The sequence below is a fragment of the Salvelinus alpinus genome, chromosome 18, assembly GCF_045679555.1.
Source record: "Salvelinus alpinus chromosome 18, SLU_Salpinus.1, whole genome shotgun sequence".
NCBI classification, from domain to species: domain Eukaryota; kingdom Metazoa; phylum Chordata; class Actinopteri; order Salmoniformes; family Salmonidae; genus Salvelinus; species Salvelinus alpinus.
In genome coordinates, this window is record NC_092103.1 from 17,204,461 (window position 1) to 17,225,572 (window position 21,112).

The following is a 21,112-nucleotide window of genomic DNA, read 5'->3' on the forward strand; positions in this document are numbered from 1 at the left end:
CAGTTTTGATGCAGGAGGACATGAGACAAAGGCATGTGTAGTATTGGTGGAAAAGGTTGTGTGTGTAACAGTGGTGTAAAGTACTTAAGTAAAAATACTCTAAAGTACTAAAGTGTTTTGGTGTATCTGTACTTTACTTTTCTATTTCTATTTTTGACAACTTTTACTTCACTACATTCCTAAAGAAATGAATGTACTTTTTACTACATACATTTTTCCTGACACCCAAAAGTACTCTTTACATTTTGAATTCTTAGCAGGACAGGAAAATGGTCCAATTTACACACTTATCAAGAGAACATACCTGGTCATCCATACTGCATCTGATCTGGCGGACAAACTAAACACACATACTTTGTAAATTCTGTTTGAGTGTTGGAGTATGCCCCTGGCTATCCGTAAATGAAATAAAATAATAATAAATAGTGCCGTCTGGTTTGCTTAATATAAGGAATTTGAAATCATTATTAATTATTTTGAAACTTAAGTATATTTTAGCAAATACATATACTTTTGATACTTACGTATATTTAAAACCAAATACATTTAGACTTTTACTCAAGTAGTATTTTAACGGTTGACTTTATTTTCTATTAAGGTATCTTTACTTTTACTCAAGTATGATAATTTGGTACTTTTTCCGCTACTGGTGTGTAATCTCTTGGTGGTGCCCATGGTGCTGAAGATCTGAGATGTCCATTGAGAGAAATGCAGGTTGATGTTGCCAGGATCAGAGTAGTGCAGAAGGTGTCGTATGCTGAGGCAGTGAAGAGAATAGTAGAGGAAAATGGGTCCAGGGTGAGAGATCCTAAGAGGATACCTGTGAGTAGGCCGACGTGCTTCAGTAAGGTTGCTTTTTTGGTGTTCATGGCCCTGGTTGTCGATTGTACCGCAGGAATGGAACGTAAATCACAGAGGATAGATGTTGTGGTGGCAGTTGCAGAGAAGTACTTGGGTGTCTTAGATTTTACTGCGGAAGAGTTACAGGATGTTTTGAACGATAGTGTTCCATCCTCCCAGGCTGCTGGCCTGGAGTAGAATCAGATAGGGGCAAAGTAGTGGAATAATGGTGAGATTTTAATGTGTGCAGGGTTACTTGGTAGGGCAATGTTTTCACATCGTGTAATTAATTCGTACTACAGAATAGTAGGCTGATACACATCCGATACAGTAGGTGGTAGCATGCAATTTTTTATTTTTTTGCAGACCACAATAATACCAAAGAAGAAGTATATACCGGAAGTGGAGTTACAGCGAGAGGTGACCGTGTAGGGACATGCGCTTCCGCTCTGCTAGGCGCTGGTAGTTGAATGAATAGCTGAACTGGAGTCCCAATGAAGGTAAGAGGGAATATTATCGCACTGTGTGTACCTGAGGCACCTGTCTCGTTGCTGGCTGTCGTGTATACACTCGTTATCGACAAGCCCCGTCTCAGAGAGGACAACACGGAGCTCTACAAGGTCAGTAACGTTAGCTAGTAATGGTACAAGTTGGTAGCTAGGCTAGCTAGCACTAGCAACTGATCAGCGATATGCTGTTGCATTTAAAACAGATCATGGAAAATAGCTACGTGGTAACAAGTTACAAGTCCAGCTCGCTAACTTGAGTTCTAACGAAGCCAGTCTTAAGGAAAAGACACGTCAGATAATTTCACTTTTTGGCCCATGGTTATGGATGCTATGGCACTTCTTGTGTACCAGTAGCTAGCGAACGTTAGCCAGTTTGCTGTTAGTGGTAGCCTACGGTTACATAGAGGTTGAATCTGTACATATATTGCAATATTCTATACTATTTTTATATCACGTTAGAAATGCTGCCACTATAACAATTACCGTGATTATCAGTTGGCTATTGATATTTTTATGTCATGATCAAGATTCCAGCTACAACCAGCAAATTGTTTCTACACTCATGCATTTGGCCCATATACAGTCTATGATCTGTCCCTAGGATGAAGAGACTCCCCATCCTAGTTCTGCTCTTGTGGCTGTGTGTCATGTTCTACATCGGCATCTTCCTGTTTGTGGGCGGCTTCCTGCTGGTGAGGCTGGAGGTCAACCGGACCAGCACCTGTGGGGATGTTTTGCTGCCAGGGGGCCAGCAGGGGGACTTCTGCCAAGGACAGCCACGCTTCCGCAAGGCTGTGGTTCTCATCATAGACGCCCTGAAGATCGACTTTGCCCGCTTTGACCCCGCGAACAAAGAGCCCCGCCCTTTCGAGAACAAGCTGCCCGTGCTGGAGGAAGTGACCTCATCAAAGCCCTCCCATGCACGCCTGTTCCCATTCCGTGCTGACCCCCCCACCACCACTATGCAGAGGATCAAGGGCTTCACCACAGGCTCCCTGCCCACCTTCATTGATGTGGGCAATAACTTTGCCTCCAGCGCCATCCTGGAGGACAACCTAGTTCACCAGCTAGCAGAAGTGGGTGAGTGACAGTCTATAAAGTCTGGCTCAATTCGCCATCCTGTAAGTAAAATATTCAAGGTTATACTCAGAAAGGCACAGATGGGACATGACGAAAATTTGAACTCAGCTTTGCCTGATTATTCCCTTTCTCCTTTCTATAGGCAAGAGAGTGGTCTTCATGGGTGATGACACATGGGAAAGTCTCTTCCCAAAAAAGTTCCACCGTTCCCTGCCCTTCCCCTCTTTCAATGTCAAGGATCTGCACACAGTGGACAATGGAATTCTGCAGCACCTGTACAACATCAGTAAGCATTGGCAGACAGCCAGACACATTTGCATTTGTGGTGTACAGTATTGGACTTCTCCTGCACATGTCCCTCTCTCTCTCCTCTCTTCCTCAGTGGTAAGTGATGACTGGGATGTGCTGGTAGCTCACTTCCTGGGGGTGGATCACTGTGGCCACAGGTTTGGTCCTGATCACCCGGCCATGGCTGACAAGCTCACCCAGATGGATGGGGTCATCAGGTCAGTAGGAATTATAAGGTCTCCTGGCCACAGTAGCACTAGGCTATATAATACTCTCTTAGATTCAGTAGTACAGAATGTAATATCAATGCCATTTTAAAGAACTATCTTTAGGATTGCATTTGTACAACGCTCTCTAAAATACTGTGTGCGGTATGTCAGATGACATACTATGGCTCTACCAGTCTGACCATTGTTTTGTACCCAAGATCTGTGCTTGATCGGCTGCAGAATGACACCCTGTTAGTGGTTATGGGAGATCACGGTATGACAGATACAGGTGACCACGGGGGGGAGAGTCAGAAGGAGACTGATGCTGCCATTTTCCTCTACAGCCCCTCTCCCCTCTTTCCAGCATCCCCTTCCCAGGTGAGTATAGCAGCTGCACATTCCCACCATTCCTATAATATCCTCAACAATCATGATATGAATAGTGAGTGTTGCATTGATCATTCCACATTGAATGACCCTTGTTTTGTCTCTGTCTCCCTGTAGAGTGATCCTGAGGTGGTGCCCCAGACAGACCTGGTGCCTACCCTGGCCCTGCTCCTGGGCATCCCCATCCCCTACAGCAGTGTGGGACAGGTCCTGCTGCCTCTGTTCCCTGCAGACAGCCAGACAGGGGGTGCACCAGCAGGTCTCAGCCAGGCAGAGGCACTGTGGATCAATGCCAAACAGGTAATCCCAAAGATCTGTTATCATGTCAGATGCACACGTGATGTATGTTGAACATTACAATTGACTGCACATTTCTGTGCATATTTTAACCATGAATACGAGCTTATATTAATTTGTATTATTAAGTGTTGCACGGTATATCGAAACTTCTGTACTTTTTTGATACTAGAACATGGAAAATGATTCAGTACTAGAATTTTTGTTACTTGCAGTACTTCTCTCACATCTACTGATTTGAGAGAGGATCAACTCTGTCTATCAGTGCAGCTGATGTCCCCTTATAACGCGAGCTCACCGTACCTGCTCCACTTATTCATTGCTAGCTTTAGCCTGTACTGAGGAACCGCTTCCCTCACTGGGAGTCTGGGCTGCATGTTAGCTCCTCACTCATGCTACACTGAAGTTAACACACTTCAATAATATGGCATGTAGAAATGTTGCAACTGTTCAGAAAACAATTTCCATTACAGGCTAGAACACTTTACAATGCAAGAAGATACAGGTAGCTTCCAGCTTTGTAGGCTAACTTTCCTTGCTAGCTTACAGGTGAAGCTAACATCAATTTATGACCCTCGTACTTTGTTTGTGATAATATGCAAACCATAATGCAAAATATGTTGATTTCTAAAGCTCATTGTCACCAAAAACATAGTCATTGCCAAAAAAATTATTCATTCACTTCATCTCCCTCGCCTCAGCCACGTCTCTCCTGTCTCTCTCTCTCTGTGTGTGAATTAAGTAATTAGGTCTTAGAGACATCTCGCACTTCTATTCAAATGTTGTTCATCAGTTCAATACAATAAGTCCCAAATGGAAAGGAAACAGATTGTTTTATGTCTATAGCCCTTTGAAATCAGCCAAGACAAGCTCAATAACTCAATGTAATGTGGATAGGCTACATCTTGATTGACTCAATTTATCAATAGAGATTTACCATTCAAATATATGATTACCGTTATGTAGTTATACTGAACAGAAATATAAACGCAACAATTTCAGTCAATTGAAATAAATTCATTAGGCCATGGGGAGCCAGGCGTAGCCAATCAGAAAGAGGTTTTCCCCACAAAATGATTTTATTACAGACAGAAATACTCCTCAGTTTCAGACGATCCTGCAGGTGAAGAAGCCGGATGTGGAGGTCCTGGGCTGTCATGTGTAATGATCAAGCTGTTTAATCAGCTTCTTGATATGCCACACCTGTCAGGTGGATGGATTATCTTGGCAAAGGAGAAATGCTCACTAACAGGGATGTAAACAAATTTGTGCACAACATTGGAGAGAAATAAGCAATTTGTGCGTATGGATAATTTCTGCGATCTTTTATTTAAGCTCATGAAACATGGAACCAACACTTTACATGTTGCGTTTATATTTTTGTTCAGTATATATTGGTAAAAACAAAGTCAAATTGATTGTAAAATTGATTCATTAATGCATACATGGCTCTCTCTGAAAAATGTCATGAATGATATTGAACTCAAAAGATCTTTCTGGATCAAGTCCCGTTCTGTGACTTTGGCTAATAGGTCTTGTTTTGACGTGGTATCGCGCATGGTGATGGTATTGTGATGCTAAACCTGGTATCGAAGCCAAAATTCTGTTATCGTGACCACACAAATTATACATTTGACCCTTTTTGTCTTTTTGAAGGTCAACCGTTTCCTAGAGACCTATTCCAGCATGGCCAAAGACATCCCTCCAGAGAGTCTGTCTCAGCTGCAGGCAGACTTCTCCCGCCTCTCCTCCAAGTACCTCCGCACCGTCAAAGAGGGCCGCTCTCCCACCCCAGAACTAGTGGCCTCCCTGCAGGGGTACCTGACCTCTGTCCGGGACACTTGCCGCGCCACCTGGGCCCACTTCAACCCAGCCAAGATGGCTGCCGGCATAGCTGTCCTGGCGTGTGCCTGCGTGCTGTGTTACGTCCTCTCTGAGATGTCCTCTGTGCTGGTGAGGGAGAGTGGTCTGCTGAGGGTCCCTCTGGTGGCAGCCACTGTGGTGGGGGTGTGTGTGGCTGCAAGTCAGCTGTTCACCCAGGGCTATGCTGAGGGGTCCTGGTGCCTGGCGGCTGCAGCCTTCTCCTCTGAGGTACTGGTCCTCTGGAGAGCCCGACGGGCCAGGAAGACTACAGCGGCTGAGGGTGGCGAGGTGGCCCCAAGACGTGGCTGGCTGACCCTGCCTCGCTTCTTATTAACACCTCCCCTCCTGGTGCTCCTCCTGCGCTGTGCCTCCCTGCTCTCTGACAGCTATGTAATAGCAGAGGGCCGTGTGGTCACCTTTCTGCTTATTTCCATGAGCCTCTATGTCCCCTTCCATCTCAACTGGGACGGCCTCCTGCTACCCCCTGTCCATGACCCCCTGAAACCCGCCGGGCTACTGCCCTCCCCGGTTCTATCCCCCTTAGCCGTAAGGAGGGAGAGCAGCACCTTCCTGGCCTGCCTGGGGGTGTTAGTGGGCTCTCTCTACCTCTCCCTCTTCTTCCACGGCTGTCGTGAGGAGCAGGGCTCCTGCCAGCCCTCCCCGTTCCTCTCCCCCCTGTCACGGGTGCAGGACAGCCGTCTGAAGAACCTGCACTACATCCTGTCTCTGGCCTCTCTGGGCGCCTGGACCTACCTGCTGCGGCGCTGGCTGCGGCACTACGGCAACCTGAACAGCCCTAGTGGCACGGTGTTCACGGCCCGCTGGATCCTACCTCTGCTGTCTGTCTGTTTGGGGCTCCACTGGGCTGTGGCTGCCACCCCAGAGGACAGCTTCCGGAACCTGGCTGAGCTGATCAGCTTGGGCCAGCGGGCCCTCCCCAGGGTTGCCTTCTCTCTGCTGGGCGTAGGGCTGGCGCTGCTATGGCTGGATCCGCTCACCGTATTTATCAAGAGCAGGGCTGCAACCCCTGTCCGAGGCCCTGTATCGCTCCCCCCACCCCGCTACCGGGCCAGCACGGGCATCAGCACCCAGGCAGAGCTGCACCACCTTATCCCCCAGCTCTACCAGCGCATGCGCCGCTCCCTGGAGGATGGAGAACCAGCCAGGGTTCCTGAGGGGGGCGACCGGCCTGCCGTGGAGGCCTACGGGCTGGGTACGGTCTACTCGGCCCCCGTGGTCCTGCTGTGCGGCCTGCTAGGGCTGGGCCTGCTGCTGCTGCATCCAGAGGGCATGTCCCTGTCCTTCCTGCTGCTGCTCCTGGAGATGGGAGCCCTGCTGCAGATACATGCCTCCTCCACTACCCTCAACTCCCTGCAGGGGGCGCACTCTGGTAAGCTGCTCACAGTGTGTGATCAATGGTCTGACTATTTGGTCATCTTTTCATCTTTTATAACATGCCTGTAATTTTTACTTTTGCATATGTTGCATGTTTGTCTCGAACTAACGACTGGAGATACTAATTATTATGGATTTATCTTATTTGCCCCTGACTTATTTGTACCCTGCCCTGAACTTTAGTAACGGTCACTGGCCGGCAACATCCGGTTACTCTACCATGCACCTTAGAGGCTGCTGCCCTATGTACATAGTCATTGAACACGGGTTACTTTAATGATGTTTACGTACTGTTTTACCCACTTCATATGTATATACTGTATTGTAGTCAAGGCCTATCTTATTTAACTATTGCTGTACATTATACTATTCTTCAGAATATACAGTGCCTTGCAAAAGTATTCACCCCCCTTGACATTTTTCCTATTTTGTTGCCTTACAACCTGGAATTAAAATATATTTTTTGGAGGGGTTGTATCATTTAATTTACACAACATCCCTACCACTTTGAAGATGCAAAATGTTTTTTTTATTGTGAAACAAACAAGAAATAAGACAAAAAAAACTGAACTTGAGTGTGCATAACTATTCACCCCTGCAAAGTTAATACTTTGTAGAGCCACCTTTTGTAGCAATTACTGGGATGGGCAAAACTGCTCCAGCTCCTTCAAGTTGGATGGGTTCCACTGGTGTACAGCAATCTTTAAGTCATACCACAGATTTTCAATTGGATTAAGGTCTGGGCTTTGACTTGGCCATTCCAAGACATTTAAATGTTTCCCCTTAAACCACTCGAGTGTTGCTTTAGCAGTATGCTTAGGGTCATTGTCCTGCTGGAAGGTGAACCTCCGTCCCAGTCTCAAATCTCTGGAAGACTGAAACAGGTTTCCCTCAAAAATTTCTCTGTATTTAGCGCCATCCATCATTCCTTCAATTCTGACCCGTTTCCCAGTCCCTGCCGATGAATAACATTCCCACAGCATGATTCTGCCACCACCATGCTTCACTGTGGGGATGGTGTTCTTGGGGTGATGAGAGGTGTTGGGTTTGTGCCAAACATAGCATTTTCCTTGATGGCCAAAAAGCTAAATTTTAGTCTCATCTGACCAGAGTACCTTCTTCCATATGTTTGGGGAGTCTTCCACATGCCCTTTGGCGAACACCAAACGTGTTTTCTTTTAGCAATGGCTTTTTTCTGGCCACTCTTCCGTAAAGCCCAGCTCTGTGGCGTGTAGGCTTAAAGTGGTCCTGTGGACGGATACTCCAATCTCCGCTGTGGAGCTTTGTAGCTCCTTCAGGGTTATCTTTGGTCTCTTTTTTGCCTCTGATTAATGCCCTCTTTGCCTGGTCCGTGAGTTTTGGTGGGTGGCCCTCTTGGCAGGTTTGTTGTGGTGCATAATCTTTAATTTAATGGTACTCCGTGGGATGTTCAAAGTTTCAGATATTTTTTTTATAACCCAAACCTGATCTGTACTTCTCCAACTTTGTACCTGATCTGTTTGGAGAGCTCCTTGGTCTTCGTGGTGCCGCTTAGTGGTGTTGCAGACTCTGCGGCCTTTCAGAGCAGGTGTGTGTATATATATACTGAGATCATGTGACGGATCATGTGACACTTAGATTGCACACAGGTGGACTTTGTTTAACTAATTATGTAACTTCTGAAGGTAATTGGTTGCACCAGATCTTATTTAGGGGTTTCATAGCAAAGTGGGTGAATACATGTGCACGCACCAATTTTCCTTATTTTTTATTTATTTATTTAAAAAAAAAAAAAATATTGTAACAAGTTATTTTTTCCATTTCACTTTACCAATTTGGACTATTTTGTGTATGTCCATTACATGAAATCCAAATAAAAATCTATTTAAATTACAGGTTGTAATGCAACAAAATAGGAAAAACGCCAAGGGGGATGAATACTTTTGCAAGGCACTATTATATATGACCCACACACAGTACCAGTCAAACATTTGGACACACTTACTCATTCCAAGGCTTTTCTTTATGTTTGCAATTTTCTACATTGTAGAATAATAGTGAAGACATCAAAACTATGAAATAACACATGGAATTTAACAAATGTTAAATCTTTTCTATTTTAGATTCTTCAAAGTATCCACCCTTTGCCTTAATGACAGCTTTGCACACTCTTGTCATTCATTCAGCCAGCTTCATGAGGTAGTCACCTGGAATGCATTTCAATTAGCAAGTGTGACTTATTAAAAGTTAATTTGTGGAATTTCTCTCCACCTTAATGCGTTTGAGCCAATCAGTTGTATTGTGACAAGGTAGGGGTGGTATACAGAAGATGTAAAATACCAGTCTATATTATGGCAAGAACAGCTCAAATAAGCAAAGAGAAACAGTTAAGCTCAGTCAATCCAGAACATTTCAAGAACTTTGAACGTTTCTTCAAGTGCAGTCACAAAAACCATTGAGAGCAATGATAAAACTGGCTCTCATGGTGACTGCCACAGGAAAGGAAGACCCAGAGTTACCTCTGCTGCTGAGGATACTTTCATTAGAGATACCAGCCTCAGAAATAGCAGCCCAAATAAATGCTTCACAGAGTTCAAGTAACAGACACATCTCAACATCAACTGTTCAGAGGAGACTACGTGAATCAGGCCTTCATGTTCGAATTTCTGCAAGGAAACCACTACTAAAGGACACCAATAATAAGAAGAGACTTGCTTGGGCCAAGAAACATGAGCAAGGGACATTAGACTGGTGGAAATCTGTCCTTTGGTCTGATGAGTCCAAATGGGAGATTTTTGGTTCCAACCGCTGTGTCTTTGTGAGACGCAGAGTAGGTGAACGGATGATCTCCGCATGTGTGGTTCCCACCGTGAAGCATGGAGGAGGAGTTGTGGGGGTGCTTTGCTGATGACACTGTCAGTGATTTATTTAGAATTCAAGGCAAACTTAACCAGCATGGCTACCACAGCATTCTGCAGCGATACCCCATCCCATCTGGTTTGCGCTTAGTGGATTATCATTTGTTTTTCAATGGGACAATGACCCAAAACACCTCCAGGCTGTGTAAGGGCTATTTGACCAAGAAGGAGAGTGATGGAGTGCTGCATCAGATGACATGGCCTCCACAATCACATGACCTCAACCCAATTGAGATGGTTTGGGATGAGTTGGACCGCAGAAAGAAGGAAAAGCAGCCAACAGTGCTCAGCATACGTGGGAACTCCTTCAAGACTGTTTGAAAAGCATTCCAGGTGAAGCTGATTGTCAGAATGCCTTGACAGCTTTGCACACTCTTGGCAAAGGGTGGCTACTTTGAAGAAATCTCAAATATATTTTTCTTAACACTTTTTTTTGGTTACTACACACTACAAGAGTGTGCAAAGCTGTCATTAAGGCAAAGGGTGGATACTTTGAAGAAATCTCAAATATATTTTTCTTAACACTTTTTTTTGGTTACTACACACTACAAGAGTGTGGAAAGCTGTCATTAAGGCAAAGGGTGGCTACTTTGAAGAAATTTCAAATATATTTTTCTTAACACTTTTTTTTGGTTACTACACACTACAAGAGTGTGCAAAACTGTCATTAAGGCAAAGGGTGGATACTTTGAAGAATCTAAAATAGAAAATATTTAACATTTGTTAAATTCCATGTGTTATTTCATAGTTTTGATGTCTTCACTATTATTCTACAATGTGGAAAATAAGAAAACCCTTGAATGAGTAGGCGTGTCCAAACTTTTGATTGGTACTGTGTGTGTGTCTCACACAGGAAAAAAACGATTTAATCCAATTTTAGAATAAGGCTGTAATGTAACAACGTGGAAAAAGTCAAGGGGTCTGAATACTTTCCGGAGGCACTGTACATACACTACCGTTCAAAAGTTTGGGGTCACTTAGAAATGTCCTTGTTTTCCATGAAAACATACATGAAATGAGTTGCAAAATGAATAGGAAATATAGTCAAGACGTTGACAAGGTTATAAATAAGGATTTTTAATTGAAATAATTGTGTCCTTCAAACTTTGCTTTCGTCAAAGAATACTCAATTTGCAGCAATTACAGCCTTGCAGACCTTTGGCATTCTAGTTGTTAATTTGTTGTGGTAATCTGTAGAGATTTCACCCCATGTTTTCTGAAGCACCTCCCACAAGTTGGATTGGCTTGATGAGCACTTCTTACGTACCATACGGTCAAGCTGTTCCCACAACAGCTCAATAGGGTTCAGATCCAGTGACTGCTGGCCACTCCATTATAGACAGAATACCAGCTGACTGCTTCTCCCCTAAATAGTTCTTGCATAGTTTGGAGCTGTGCTTTAGGTCATTGTCCTGTTGTAGGAGGAAATTGGCTCCAATAAAGCGCCTTCCACAGTGTATGGCATGGCGTTGCAGAATGGAGTGATAGCCTTCCTTCTTCAAGATCCCTTTTACCCTGTACAAATCTCCCACTTTACTACCACCAAAGCACCCCAGAACATCACATTGCCTCCACCATGCTTGACAGATGGCGTCAAGCACTCCTCCATCATCTTCTAATTTTTTCTGCGTCTCACGAATGTTCTTCTTTGTTATCCGAACACCTCAAACTTAGATTCGTCTGTCCAAAACACTTTTTTTCCAATCTTCCTCTGTCCAGTGTCTGTGTTCTTTTGCCTATCTTAATGTTTTATTTTTATTGGCCAGTCTGAGAGATGTCTTTTTCTTTGCAACTCTGCCTAGAAGGCCAGCATCCCGGAGTCGCCTCTTCACTGTTGACATTGAGACTGGTGTTTTGCTGGTACTATTTAATGAAGCTGCCAGTTGAGGACTTGTGAGGCGTCTGTTTCTCAAACTAGACACTAATGTACTTGTCCTCTTGCTCAGTTCTCAAATCAAATTCATTTATATAGCCCTTCTTACATCAGCTGATATCTCAAAGTGCTGTACAGAAACCCAGCCTAAAACCCCAAACAGCAAGCAATGCAGGTGTAGAAGCACGGTGGCTAGGAAAAACTCCCTAGAAAGGCCAAAACCTAGGAAGAAACCTGGACTGGGTGGCCAGTCCTCTAATGGCTGTGCCAGGTGAAGATTGTAACAGAACATGGCCAAGATGTTCAAATGTTCATAAATTACCAGCATGGTCAAATAATAATAATCACAGTAGTTGTCGAGGGTGCAGCAAGTCAGCACCTCAGGAGTAAATGTCAGTTGGCTTTTCATAGCCGATCATTAAGAGTATCTCTACCGCTCCTGCTGTCTCTAGAGAGTTGAAAACAGCAGGTCTGGGACAGGTAGCACGTCCGGGGAACAGGTCAGGGTTCCATAGCCGCAAGCAGAACAGTTGAAACTGGAGCAGCAGTACGGCCAGGTGGACTGGGGACAGCAAGGAGTCATCATGCCAGGTAGTCCTGAGGCATGGTCCTAGGGCTCAGGTCCTCCCGAGAGAGAGAGAAAGAAAGAAATAGAGAGAGCATACTTAAATTCACACAGGACACCGGATAAGACAGGAGAAGTACTCCAGATAGATATAACAAACTGACCCTAGCCCCCCCGACACATAAACTACTGCAGCATAAATACTGGAGGCTGAGACAGGAGGGGTCAGGAGACACTGCTGCTCCATCCGATGATACCCCCGGACAGGGCCAAACAGGAAGGATATAACCCCACCCACTTTGCCAAAGCACAGCCCCCACACCACTAGAGGGATATCTTCAACCACCAACTTACCATCCTGAGACAAGGCCGAGTATAGCCCACAAAGATCTCCGCCACGGCACAACCCAAGGGGGGGCGCCAACCCAGACAGGAAGATCACGTCAGTGACGCACCCCTCCTAGGGACGGCATGAAAGAGCGCCAGTGACTCAGCCCCTGTAATAGGGTTAGAGGCAGAGAATCCCAGTGGAGAGAGGGGAACCGGCCAGGTAGAGACAGCAAGGGCGGTTCGTTGCTCCAGAGCCTTTCCGTTCACCTTCACACTCCTGGGCCAGACTACACTCAATCATATGACCCACTGAAGAGATGTTTTCATTGAAATGTACAGCTGTGTGTCATTCGCATAGCAGTGAAAGTTAACATTATGTTTTCGAATGATATCCCCAAGAGGTAAAATATATAGTGAAAACAATAGTGATCCCAAAACGGAACCTTGAGGAACACCGAAATGTACAGTTGATTTGTCAGAGGACAAACCATTCACAGAGACAAACTGATATCTTTCCAACAGATAAGATCTAAACCAGGCCAGAACTTGTCCGTGTAGACCAATTTGGGTTTCCAATCGCTCCAAAAGAATGTGGTGATCGACGGTATCAAAGGCAGCACTAAGGTCTAGGAGCACGAGGACAGATGCAGAGCCTCGGTCTGACACCATTAAAAGGTCATTTACCACCTTCACAAGTGCAGTCTCAGTGCTATGATGGGGTCTAAAACCAGACTGAAGCATTTCATATACATTGTTTGTCTTCAGGAAGGCAGTGAGTTGCTGCGCAACAGCTTTTTCAAAAATATTTGAGAGGAATGGAAGATTCGATATAGGCCGATAGTTTTTTATATTTTCTGGGTCAAGGTTTGGCTTTTTCAGGAGAGGCTTTATTACTGCCACTTTTAGTGAGTTTGGTACACATCCGGTGGATAGAGAGCCGTTTATTATGTTCAACATAGGAGGGCCGAGCACAGGAAGCAGCTCTTTCAGTAGTTTAGTTGGAATAGGGTCCAGTATGCAGCTTGAAGGTTTAGAGGCCATGATTATTTTCATCATTGTGTCAAGAGATATAGTACTAAAAACACTTAAGTGTGTCTCTTGATCCTAGGTCCTGGCAGAGTTGTGCAGACTCAGGACAGCTGAGCTTTGGAGGAATACGCAGATTTAAAGAGGAGTCCGTCAAAGAAGTTCATGAATTTATTACTGCTTGAAGTGAAAGCCATCGTCACTTGGGGAATGCTGCTTTTTAGTTAGCTTTGCGACAGTATCAAAAAGACATTTCGGATTGTTCTTATTTTCCTCAATAAAGTTGGAAAAATAGAATGATCGAGCAGCAGTGAGGGCTCTTCGATACTGCACGGTACTGTCTTTCCAAGCTAGTCGGAAGACTTCCAGTTTGGTGTGGCGCCATTTCCGTTCCAATTTTCTGGAAGCTTGCTTCAGAGCTCGGGTATTTTCTGTATACCAGGGAGCTAGTTTCTTATGACAAATGTTTTTCGTTTTTAGGGGTGCAACTGCATCTAGGGTATTGCGCAAGGTTAAATTGAGTTCCTCAGTTAGGTGGTTAACTGATTTTTGTCCTCTGACGTCCTTGGGTAGGCAGAGGGAGTCTGGAAGGGAATCAAGGAATCTTTGTGTTGTCTGAGAATTTATAGCACGACTTTTGATGCTCCTTGGTTGGGGTCTGAGCAGATTATTTGTTGCGATTGCAAACGTAATAAAATGGTGGTCCGATAGTCCAGGATTATGAGGAAAAACATTAAGATCTACAACATTTATTCCATGGGACAAAACTAGGTCCAGTGTATGACTGTGACAGTGAGTATGTCCAGAGACATGTTGGACAAAACCCACTGAGTCGATGATGGCTCCGAAAGCCTTTTGGAGTGGGTCTGTGGACTTTTCCATGTGAATATTAAAATCACAAAAAAGGAGAATATTATCTGCTATGACTACAAGGTCCGATGGGAACTCTGTGAGGAACGCTGTATATGGCCCAGGAGGCCTGCTATAAAAAGTGATTGAGTAGGCTGCATAGATTAAATGACTAGAAGCTCAAAAGACGAAAACGTCATCTTTTTTTTGTTGTAAATTAATATTTGCTATCGTAAATGTTAGCAACACCTCCGCCTTTGCGGGATGCACGGGGGATATGGTCACTAGTGTAACCAGGAGGTGAGGCCTCATTTAACACAGTAAATTCATCAGGCTTAAGCCATGTTTCAGTCAGGCCAATCACATCAAGATTATGATCAGTGATTAGTTCATTGACTATAACTGCCTTTGAAGTGAGGGATCTAACATTAAGTAGCCCTATTTTGAGATGTGAGGTATCACGATCTCTTTCATTAATGGCAGGAATGGAGGAGGTCTTTATCCTAGTGAGATTGCTAAGGCGAACACCATGTTTAGTTTTGCCCAACCTAGGTCGAGGCACAGACACGGTCTCAATGGGGATAGCTAAGCTGACTACACTGACTGTGCTAGTGGCAGACTCCGCTAAGCTGGCAGGCTGGCTAACAGCCTGCTGCCTGGCCTGCACCCTATTTCATTGTGGAGCTAGATGAGTTAGAGCCCTGTCTATGTTGGTAGATAAGATGAGAGCACCCCTCCAGCTAGGATGGAGTCCGTCACTCCTCAGCAGGACAGGCTTGGTCCTGTTTGTGGGTGAGTCCCAGAAAGAGGGCCAATTATCTACAAATTCTATCTTTTGGGAGTGGCAGAAAACAGTTTTCAACCAGCGATTGAGTTGTGAGACTCTGCTGTAGAGCTCATCACTCCCCCTAACTGGGAGGGGGCCAGAGACAATTACTCGATGCCGACACATCTTTCTAGCTGATTTACACGCTGAAGCTATGTTGCGCTTGGTGACCTCTGACTGTTTCATCCTAACATCGTTGGTGCCGATGTGGATAACAATATCTCTATACTCTCTACACTCGCCAGTTTTAGCTTTAGCCAGCACCATCTTCAGATTAGCCTTGACGTCGGTAGCCCTGCCCCCTGGTAAACAGTGTATGATCGCTGGATGATTCATTTTAAGTCTAATACTGCGGGTAATGGAGTCGCCAATGACTAGGGTTTTCAATTTGTCAGAGCTAATGGTGGGAAGCTCCGGCGTCTCAGACCCCGTAACGGGAGGAGTAGAGACAAGAGAAGGCTCGGTCTCAGACTCCGACTCGCTACTTAATGGGGAAAACCGGTTGAAAGTTTCTGACGGCTGAATGAGCGACACCGGTTGAGCATTCCTACAGCATTTCCCTCCAGAAGCCATGAGGAAGTTGTCCGGCTACGGAGACTGTGCAAGGGGATTTATACTACTATACTATTTATACTACGCTGTTTCATCCTTTCCTACACTGAAATTACCCTTGCCTAACGATTGCGTCTGAAGCTGGGCTTGCAGCACAGCTATCCTCGCCGTAAGGCGATCGTTCTCCTGTATATTATGAGTACAGCGACTGCAATTAGAAGGCATCATGTTAATGTTACTACTTAGCTTCGGATGGTGGAGGTCCTGACGAACCATGTCCAGATAAAGCGTCAGGAGTGAAAAAGTTGAATGAAAAAAAAAAAGTTGTGAGGGAAAAACTAAAAATATAAACGGTAATTAAAAAGTAAAAACCGTAAAGTTGTCAGGTAGCAAAGTAAGGTTGGCAACAAAACGCACAGCAACAGGTAAACAAGTCTGCAAGTTGTGACCGGAAATGAGTTGTTGTGCACAGAGTCCTCCCACTCCTCTTTCTATTCTGGTTAGAGCCAGTTTGCGCTGTTCTGTGAAGGGAGTAGTACACAGCGTTGCACGAGATTTTCAGTTACTTGGCGATTTCTCGCATGGAATAGCCTTCACTTCTCAGAACAAGAATAGACAGACGAGTTTCAGAAGAAAATAATTTGTTTCTGGCCATTTTGAGCCTGTAATCAAACCCACAAATGCTGACGCTCCAGATACTCAACTGGTCTAAAGAAAGTCAGTTTTATTGCTTCATTAATCAGGACAACAGCTTTCAGCTGTGCTAACATAATTGCCATTGGGTTTTCTAATGATCAATTACCCTTTTAAAATTATCAACTTGGATTAGCTAACACAACATGCCAATGGAACACAGGAGTGATGGTTGCTGATAATGGGCCTCTGTACGCCTATGTAGATATTCCATATAAAATCTGCCGTTTCCAGCTACAATAGTCATTTACAACATTAACAATGTCTACACTCTATTTCTGATCAATTTGATGTTATTTTAATGGACAAAAAATGTGCTTTTCTTTCAAAAACAAGGACATTTCTAAGTGACCCCAAACCTTTGAACGGTAGTGTGCATACCTAGATACATACATACAGACAGACAGACTCCGACATTGCTCGTCCTAATATTTCTTAATTCCATTCTTTTACTTTTTCAATTTGTGTGTATTGTTAGATTTTACTGCACTGTTGGAGCTAGGAACACTAGCATTTCGCTACACCTGCAATAACATCTGCTAAATATGTGTGTGCGACCAATAAGGTTTTACTTTGATTTGACTTGTCTCTCCCTCTGCCAGGTGACTTTTCTGTGCCCTGGACCCCGGTAGTGCTGTGGTCCCTGGCTGCCACTCAGTTCTTCCATGCCACAGGCCATCTGCCTACGTTCCCATCCATCCAGTGGGCTGCTGCTTTTGTGGGCTTCCCTGGTGGGCACACGGGCACCATACTCCCCGCTTCACTGGTCACCCTCAACACCTTCTCCTCACACATCCTCTTTGCAGGTACTCACTTGTTTACTGTGTTGTACAGTAACAATTCTAATGTGTTTAGATTGATTGACATCGTGGTTAATGTGGCTATAATCATATCCCTCCTGACATTATTTCAGTCTATGCGTAATACTGTACCACATTTCAATACTGACAACCACTTAAGTTAATTGATGGCTATACAGTGTACCTGAATATTGATCATGAATATGATGCTCAGTTTATGCTGATGTGTCTGTATGTTTGTGAATACAGTGGCTTGTCCGCTGCTTCTCTTCTGGCCGCTGGTGTGTGAGGTGCGAGGGGGACGAGGAGGAAGAGGAGGGGGTGGGGAGGAAGGAGAGGACAATGCTATCATGGAGATGAGACTAAGGGAGAGTCCCCAGCAGTTCAGCTCTGCCCTTCTACAGCTCGCAACACGCTACCTCTTCATTAACGGGGCACAGGTAAGCACTATTAGAATAATATCATGCATATTTGAATTTTATTTAAATAACAAAAATATTGCTCTTGACTAATCAGAATGACGCAAAATGCCACAACCGTATGCAGTTGTTTTCTGGGTGCTATTCTCCGGTAGTTTCTGGTAGTTTCTAGCCTAGGCTAACAGCAACAGTGAAAGAGAAGTCTGACATTTGCCATTGTAGAACTGATTCTGTTCTGGTGAGATTTTTTGCATTGATCTGTGTCAGGTCTCTGTTGGTGCGTGCCTGTAGGCTAATCATTGTTTGAAGTGGGGAAAATAGCATATCGTTGTCAGGGCTGACCGGAGGGATACATGCTGTAATAGTATAAAATGTCTTTTCATGTAAAACATAACCCATAGTCCATGAGAGAGACAATGATATTAAAATAATCACTTTGTGTGTCCTCAGTAATGTAGGCTACATTTACAGCTGTAAACAGTGTACTGTCAGCCATGTGACGTCTGAAGCAGCAGTAGCCCAATGGACCGTACATAAACACTACATTTTTAAAGTTTGTTTTTTATTAAATTAAGAATTTCAAACGTCATGAAAATATGCTTGTGTGTAACAAGGTAACTTGGACCATTTCAGTTAGACAACATTTTAAAATAGACCTACATTTATCAAAATGAATACTCTCACAAGTGTTTGAATAATAACGTAGAATTACCATGCCCATCCCTAACACATTTTTCTGCCATTGACTCAGGACCTCCTCTCCCCTCTTTCAGGTCTTTGCATCAGTCTGTGCAGCTGCTATCCTCAGGAGACATTTAATGGTGTGGAAGGTTTTTGCACCCAAGTAAGTATCTTTCCCAACTCACAGTAACCACAGTATTGGCTTTGTGTCATTCCTTCCTACTCTGTGTTACTGGGTTTGTCTGATCCCTGATCATGCTCTCAAAATGTGTCATCTGTCTTCTCTAGCATGCTATTAAGCATTATGTCTTCTCTAACATGTTTCCTATATATTTGCAGGTTGATGTTTGAGGCCTCAGGGTTCCTGGTGAGCAGTGTGTTTGTGCTGGTGGGGGTGACCCTGGTGATGAGGGTGGACGTGGCAGTGGGGCGCTGGTTTAAGAGACTACTCCCTGACACGTCCGAGTAGAGCTGCTATTGCACTGTTGCAATTGACCAGGGCCCACTGTAAGGCACCCTACACTGTACATCCCTCTCTGGTTCTGGGGGGGTGCAAGGATGGACAGAGGGGGGGTTTTGGGGTGACCCAGGGGAATTCGCCATAAGGGCAGCCGTAAGTATCTAGAGGGACTGAGGTGTTTGGGTGACTTGTCCTCTCAAACTCAACTTCAGTGTAGGCTGTATGATGTCAACAAAGGTGCTCTCTCCTCTTGCTCTGTCAATGCAGGCGGACCACAATGGAACTGAATGGTTGGAACTTTTCACGTCCATCCTCAATACGACAAACTCTAAACCCATTGAAGAACATCTGTAATACTCCACTTTATTCTCCTTGGTCATGTATGGGACAGATCCAAGCCTTCACAGCATTACTCTCCATTGTATTGCCTATCGGGTGGCCAGTTAATGAGGCTGTTTACAGAGTGGATGGGAAAGGGGCCTATGGGACCCACAATGCTCTCTGGCTCATGCTCAGTTATGTATGACAGGTCAACAGGAAATGGGTGGATAGTGTGCAAAAAGCAATGAAATTAATCCATCCCAGCAAAGTGCATTATGTCTGTCATCTCAAGTGTCTGCTGAAGGAAATTATCAATTCTTCTCTTGTTTTTATCGTTTTTATATTTAAAAATGGTGGTTTCTTACTGCCAACACTGATGATTATATTACAATATTTTACAGCATCAGCAATAACTGTCTTAATTCATCTCGAATAACAGTATGATTTATAACAATGTTTTCTAATCCCAAATATACAGGTCAGTAGTCTTATGTGAGCCAATAAAGCACATTTTCCCTTGGACAGGATAGCTTTAATGAATGCCTTGTGTGATGTGACTTGTTGGATGGAAAAAGTAGAAATTGAGGACATAAGCATTGACTGTTTTTATTTATTTCTCTGTGGTAGGTACAGTGTGCTGTAGGTCACTGGACAAGGACATGTTACATTTCTCAGCTCTAGTCTGCAATGCATGAAACTGAAGGGATGTCATTTGAGCTCAGGTTGAATTTGCCCCAATGCAATAGAGCTCCCTTGCTCAAGTGAATGATTGATGTCTACTTCTCTTGGCAGAAGGTAGTGGGTACTATATTTATGCCAATCTGAGTCATGCCTTGTTATAAGTGTTGGTGAGTTGATAGGTTCAGTTGCCATAGATTTCTTTCGTTACAAATACTTTTGTTAATATTACTTTTGTTTAATATAACCAATGACCTAAATTGATCTTATTGTGAAACTCAAATTAAATAGTTTGTACATTTATGAAAGTGTTTGTCCCGCTTTAAATTGTTTAGCTTATACTGTGTTCATAAATCCTTCATAAGCACTGCATGTGTTACAAAGCATCCATAACAGTATGTCATGCTTTATAAAGGGTTCATAAATGTGACATGTTTTGCTGAAGGATTGCATACGCTCTAAAATAAGGTCACATTAAACCTAATCTCATTCCCAGACACTATCGGCCAAATGTGTGGAAGGTCTGGTGTACCAACGCATCACACTTGGCCTTCGTTAGTTAGGTTTCAAATCAAATAAATAGTGGAAATGGCCAGGGTTTAGCCATAATTATGATGACTTACTTTACTCAGTAAGATCACTCCTGTAGAATTCTAAGGTCACTCCCACTAAGGCCAACTCTGAATGGTTGATATCCCAAGCTTATATTTCTTGTGCAATAACCTGGGGACGACGTTACACCAAGAAACACCTTGATGAAAGCCCTCAACCTAAAGAAACACTTACCTTGATGAAAGCCCCCAACCTAAAGAAACACTTACCTTGATGAAAGCCCCCAACCTAAAGAAACACTTACCTTGATGAAAGCCCTCAACCTAAAGAAACACTTACCTTGATGAAAGCCCTCAACCTAAAGAAACACTTACCTTGATGAACCCCCAACCTAAAGAAACACTTACCTTGATGAAAGCCCCCAACCTAAAGAAACACTTACCTTGATGAACCCCCCCAACCTAAAGAAACCCTTACCTTGATGAAAGCCCTCAACCTAAAGAAACACTTACCTTGATGAAAGCCCCCAACCTAAAGAAACACTTACCTTGATGAAAGCCCCCAACCTAAAGAAACACTTACCTTGATGAACCCCCCCAACCTAAAGAAACACTTACCTTGATGAAAGCCCCCAACCTAAAGAAACACTTACCTTGATGAAAGCCCCCAACCTAAAGAAACACTTACCTTGATGAACCCCCCCAACCTAAAGAAACACTTAC

At 44.1% G+C, this 21,112-nt stretch overlaps 1 protein-coding gene across 3 annotated transcripts; it reads left to right on the top strand.

Moving 5' to 3' along the window:
* Positions 1-1,223: 1,223 nt before the first annotated feature.
* pigo (phosphatidylinositol glycan anchor biosynthesis, class O) lies at positions 1,224-20,141 on the top strand. 3 transcript variants are annotated; one of them, XM_071350476.1, is made up of 11 exons: positions 1,224-1,340; positions 1,951-2,429; positions 2,572-2,715; positions 2,812-2,935; positions 3,145-3,304; positions 3,431-3,613; positions 5,267-6,863; positions 17,082-17,285; positions 17,529-17,719; positions 18,472-18,542; positions 18,719-20,141. In XM_071350476.1, exons 2-11 carry the CDS (start codon positions 1,952-1,954, stop codon positions 18,846-18,848), a joined length of 3,282 nt encoding a protein of 1,093 aa, XP_071206577.1. In that variant the 5' UTR covers positions 1,224-1,340; position 1,951; the 3' UTR covers positions 18,849-20,141. The 3 variants fall into 3 exon arrangements, with proteins under 3 accessions (XP_071206577.1, XP_071206576.1, XP_071206575.1); XM_071350475.1 differs by having other exon boundaries at positions 1,251-1,460; positions 1,933-2,429; XM_071350474.1 differs by having other exon boundaries at positions 1,251-1,460.
* Positions 20,142-21,112: the final 971 nt, after the last annotated feature.